Source organism: Filicampus tigris, chromosome 8 (assembly GCF_054856515.1).
Source record: "Filicampus tigris isolate MCC_2025a chromosome 8, RoL_Ftig_1.0, whole genome shotgun sequence".
NCBI classification, from domain to species: domain Eukaryota; kingdom Metazoa; phylum Chordata; class Actinopteri; order Syngnathiformes; family Syngnathidae; genus Filicampus; species Filicampus tigris.
Window position 1 is genome coordinate 17122654 of NC_141224.1, and position 5603 is coordinate 17128256.

At 39.6% G+C, this 5603-nt stretch overlaps 1 protein-coding gene across 6 annotated transcripts in view; it reads left to right on the plus strand.

Moving 5' to 3' along the window:
- grb10b (growth factor receptor-bound protein 10b) overlaps positions 1-2971 on the plus strand; it is a 79819-nt gene extending 76848 nt beyond the window's left edge. For 4 of the 6 annotated variants that reach the window (XM_086038543.1, XM_086038545.1, XM_086038542.1 and 1 more), the window contains exons 15-17: positions 7-94; positions 182-275; positions 1799-2971. In XM_086038543.1, the coding sequence (XP_085894669.1) occupies positions 7-94; positions 182-275; positions 1799-1945 (329 nt within the window). In that variant the 3' untranslated portion in view covers positions 1946-2971. Of the gene's footprint in view, positions 1-6; positions 95-181; positions 276-1798 lie in introns of those variants that run through there. The other 2 variants (XM_086038547.1, XM_086038546.1) reach the window with 1 other exon arrangement.
- The last annotated feature ends 2632 nt before the right edge of the window (positions 2972-5603 follow it).

The following is a 5603-nucleotide window of genomic DNA, read 5'->3' on the forward strand; positions in this document are numbered from 1 at the left end:
CTTCAGTCATCCACATAACCCAGCTGTGGTTCCATGGCAGAATAACCAGAGAAGAATCCCATCGCATCATCCACCAACAGGGTCAAGTCGATGGGTAATTTGAACAAACTGCATCTTTCATCGTTTGCTCTTAACACGCTCAAACTATGAAGCTGAACGTGTGTATGCGCTTATTTTCCAGCTTGTTTCTGCTACGAGTCAGCCAGAGCAACCCCAAGGCTTTTGTGCTCACATTGTGCCATCACCAGAAAATCAAACATTTCCAGATACTACCGGTAGGCATGCTTGCATTTTTCAACGTGTTTGACATCTCTGCTGAATGCTGATATTAGATTAGTCCCTCAAGTGGCTCTCAGTGGATTACCAATTGTAAATGTTTCATACCAAAGTCAAATGGAAAAAGTAAGGTGGCATATTATGGAAACTTGTCACGTGTCTCCAGCCAAGTTTCCACCAGACAGTGCGGAAGAACTAAAGAGTACTGCTTGGTTGAAAATGGTTATTTTCCTGCCTGGAATAAACAGAGTGTACCCCACCTGTCACCCAAAGTCAGTCAAGAAGCCCCAGCTCACCTGCCGCTTAAATGAAGACAAACAGAAATGATGAAAGAAAATGCACGGAAGGGCGGTTTGGAAAATAACCATACTGCATTTAAATATGCATAATTTGACTTTAAAGGCCGAAGTCGAGTCAAACATTATTTCTACAGTAAAATGTTCTGTGCAGTCCCAATAGTGTAAACATGGCATTCTGATTAATTTTGTGTTTGTAGAATATGAATTAAGCATGAAAATCACTCGATTTTATCCATCTCAGTGGGCAGCCATTTTGCCCTGTTCTGCCACTTGTTGTTGACTCCAAATGACATCACAGTGCCCAAGGGCTCCGGTTAACGACCAATCATGCCAATGTTTTCTGACTTTGGTCATGACGTTCACAAGCTGAGCCCTTAAGCACTGTGATGTCATTTTCAGTCGACAGCAAGTGGCAGTACGAGGCAAAATGGCCGCCGCCCCCTGAAATGGATATAAACAGGTGTTGTTGTTTTTTTTATTCACATATTATTGTAAAGATTATTTTTACTTCTCCTTTTAAACACAAAGGGAAATAAACTTTCTGATGGTACACTGGCTAGTAAGGAGATAATCTCTTTCATGGTGACCAGAGATAATTGGGCCACACGCCCAAATTTAAACAACTATTGGATTGGCATGTCTTCATTCCTTAACAAATGCACACCAGTGCACATTCATCAAAAAGTATATTTATTACAGTGGCTTAAAATGACATATTTGAGGGATCACATTTTGTAAATAAGTTGTTGTACCTTAGAATGCGACAACACTGAGGAATTGACACAGTAAATGTGTTGTCGCCACAAAATAACTCAACATACAGCCATTAATGTTTAAACTGCTGGCAACACTACAAAGTGAAACTGTCCAAATTGGGCCCAATTAGCTGGTTAGCATCTTCTTCTGGTCTAGGCCATCTTTATATAGGGCAAAAATTCTTCTTTTTCAGATCCTCTGAGTTCAGTATTCAGAGTTCCGGTATGAGAGACATGACACTGGGAGGGAAAATGGCTAATTGGGCCTAATATGGACATTTTCATTCACAGGCGTACTCACTTTTGTTGTCAGTAAATCCACATTAGCTACATACAATGCATACAAGCTGTGCACTACTGACTACATTTACATTTCTTCAGATAATGCTATAATAATGCGAACTTAAAGTGTTGACTTTTCGCCCCCTCCCTCTGATAACACCCCACCCCCGCCGGTCTGCTCACCAGTGCGAAGAAGACGGCCAAGTCTTCTTCAGCCTTGACGATGGTGCCACCAAATTCACCGACCTGATCCAGTTGGTGGAGTTCTATCAGCTCAACAGAGGAGTGCTGCCTTGTAAACTCAAACACCCATGCACCGTTGTGGCCTTATGACACCTCCGAACATCTGACACACCAGCCCCCGGCCCCCCTGTCCGCCAGCCGACAGCCCCCACCTTCACTTGACCTGACTCTGCGCAAAGCAGAGCGAATGTTGATATTGGTTAATTCTTCTAAGAAGTTTGTGAATTGACTGGTGTTTCATTGTTGTTGTTGTTGTTGTTTTTTTCTATTATTATTGTTGATGCAAGTCTGCCAGATACTGCTGATTTATTGGCTTCCTTTTGGGGTGCGTTTGAATGTTACCGAATTGCACGCAGAGTTGCGTAGTCAAGAGCAGAGAGAGGATGAACACGAACACTGCCATTTGCGTCCATGCTTTTGCAAAAACTGGTCGTTGTTAAGCTGGGGACTCAGTGACCCTCCAGGAATTGGAATCTCACAGCTCAAGTGAAGGCTGTCGCCCTCTTGTGGACAATGGGCAGGACAATGAACCCTCTCGCGTGGACCACTCTGCTCTTTGAGAACTGGAGTCTCGTCGGAACGTCTCTTGGCTTGTGTTGATTGTCTCTTTTTGTTTTGCACTCATCCAACTGGGAGTGGCCTTTGAGGGTGCTGGACTTCTCCGTTGTTGGCATTACTTTTAACTGTGAGATGGTGTCACCGCCCTCTACTGTCGAAGGCGCGTAAAGACGAGACTAAACTCAGCATTGCAGCCAGAACAGAAAGAAAGAGTGAATTTTTTTTTATTATTATTATTAATTTTTTTTTTTTTTTACATATATATAATTTTGAGGAGGTGGTCTGGACAAATGAGTCGTGCATAAGGTGGTTTGTGAACTCTCTTGAAATGTTGAAACAGATTATTTTTTTAATTGGCTGACAATACAGACTATGTTTTGTCCTTCCTCATTGATTTGCAAAGAGTTTTCATTTTTGAACCTATCCTTTTGCAATAGTCTTAACATTCTGAATGTTTGACTCTTCGCTGTCCACATACACTGCACTCGTTGTTGGTAAGTTCTACTTTATCGTGAGATACCTTTTCAGAAGAAATAAAATGCAAATAATTGTTCCAGATATGGGCAAACTAAATATAACGTGCACGGGTGTCTATCGGCAAGCATTGTTTCTTTTATTAATCAGCGTTTTATAGAGCAGGAGAGTTATTCAGCTGGTCCGCACATAAGAAAACAATCAGATGCTTTAGATCCTGTGGAAAATATCCTCTTCAATTCTGGACTGTCCTCCCTACATTGATCTTACTGAAAGTCCTTGAGGTGCTGTTACACAGCGCCTGTAAACAAGGTAACCGGAAAGCTCAATTGATGTGTTCTAGATGACGCACATTACCGTACATCCCATTTATTGTAAATCAGCCTTTCCTATAAACAATGTGAACAGTGCAGTGCACCCTTTGCCAAATCAGTCTGCAAAATGAGCATTCCAAATCTCATGCATGGCTGTTTTCTGCCACAAGAAATTTTGCAGATTGTCATTTGGCATACTGTCTATTGTACAGATAAACGTTTCTTGTGTTGCCTTTTTTAAGACCCTACAGATACAGATAATTGACTTTAAATGTACCAAAAGCATATGTCCTTAAGATACTTAACAGTGATACTGCAAAAGACCAGCCTCAAAATATGACAGGAAGAACAAAAAATAACATTATCTTTTTTTTACCTTATATTTTGGCAGGTCTGTATAAATGTAATGGACAAAATAAAAGGGACACATCTCAGCCCCAAACAGCAGTTTGTATGGATGTTTGTGCCTATTAAGCAGCTGTGAAGAGAGACGTTTGGGATGGTAACGATGTGAAAATTACTGTAGTTGACCTTCGGCCTGTGCTCGCAAAAGTTGCAAAGAAGTTGTGAATTAATTCTATAAATCAAATTATAGCTGCTTGCATTTTGTGCAACATTGATGAGGCTCTGCAGAACTTGCATAAAAGTCTTCGTGAGTTATTTTGCATCCTGCTTGTGAAAAACATCACGCTTCAGATCTAACGATGGTTTTGCGTAGTGTGTCAAACCCCCGAAGCTATTTGTGTTTATTTGGCTAAGTGTGTTTTCAATTAGTAAACAAAGATTACAACTCAGTGCCTTTAGATAAAGTGGGGATTTTTTTTTGTTGATGTTTTGTTTATTAGAAATATTTTTTTTAGAACTGACTCATTACATTTGCCTGAATTCAATGATACAACAAAGTCCAAGTAGTTGCCAATTGTAGGATTTTATTTTTTTTTCTGATGGCACTTCTGCTTATTTTCAAACTTATCTGCCATAATGTAATTACGTTAAACCATCCCATTGATTTCAATGTAGTCACACTCCTGTCAGTTTATTTTTGTTTTCTGTTCAATGACTCTTTGTAGACGTTGACTCTTAAAGTTCTGTTTAGTCCGAGTACCTCTGTTTGCATTTGTCACAGGTAAATGAAATATTTAACAGCCATTTTTATTTAGCTGCAGGTTGTCCTAAGGTTTATTGAACAAATGATTTGCAGTATAGCCACACTATATTGACACTCTGCATGGTCGCCGTTATCTACAGTAAAATGCAATGAGTATTTGTTCAGCAAATATATGTGTGTCTGGATGTGACTGATCTACTTGAAAATTTTAGATTTTTTTTTTTTTCCCTCAGCGCTGTTTCTGTAGTTTTGTTATTTTCATTACCGTGAAATGATCGACCAGCGCGAGTTAATATAATGTCTATTGTAATGACATAGCATCTATTGATATACGATTTTTTATTATGTATACGTTTTTTTATTGTTAGGATGGACTATTCAAAGAAAACTACTTCAAGACGATGACGTTTTTAAGCACACTGGTATCCATGTTCATGTCATTCCAGTTGACGACAGGCGGAATGTTCATTCACAAAGCATCAAGAATTTATGTTCTTTTAACCCATTAAATATATCCTTCTTTTCTCAGATGTAAAAACAAAGAATCCCAAAGTTATTTTTATGTCGAGATGCCTCCATTTCACTTTCTTAATGATGACAGGAAAACGAACTACAGTATATTGATTGATAATGCCTTGAAAGCTACAAGCAGATTCAAGCCATGCACCCTGAAATAAAAAAAAACACCTTGTGATCAAGGAGGAAATCTTCATGAGCAGGCCATCTTTGCACTGGGTGGAACGTCATTTTTACATTATGAATGATACCATTCGTGGTCAGGGCGTGCCTCCAACTTGAAGCATAAATAGTTGGGTTTTCCCCACACCAACTTAGGCTGGTGCACTCTAACCAAGCCTTGTTGCACAAACTGATGAAGCCTTACTCCTATTAGAGGCAAAATGTCTTCTAAAACAAACAGAGCAGTCCAGTTGTGATCGATTTAATGCCCCGAGAATGAAATGAACTGGATAAATGAGAATATCCACAAGCACATTTGCACAGTATCAATCCTCCACATTCCAAACTTTCCCCAACTATGAACATTTCACAAATGACTGTGGGTTTTCACCTATGGAGTTCCAATTTTCACACAGGGCTTCTCCTCATGGGTCTGAGCATCTCTCGCATGCTCAGAAAATGCGGCTAAGATTAACCCTCTGTGCTTAGAGACGCACAAAGTACTTCAATGATCTGCACCGCAGATCATGTCCTTGGATCCCATTTCTGACATCAAATGCTGTGGCTAATATTTTATATATCTATATATATATTTTTTAAAAAAAACACTTTGAAA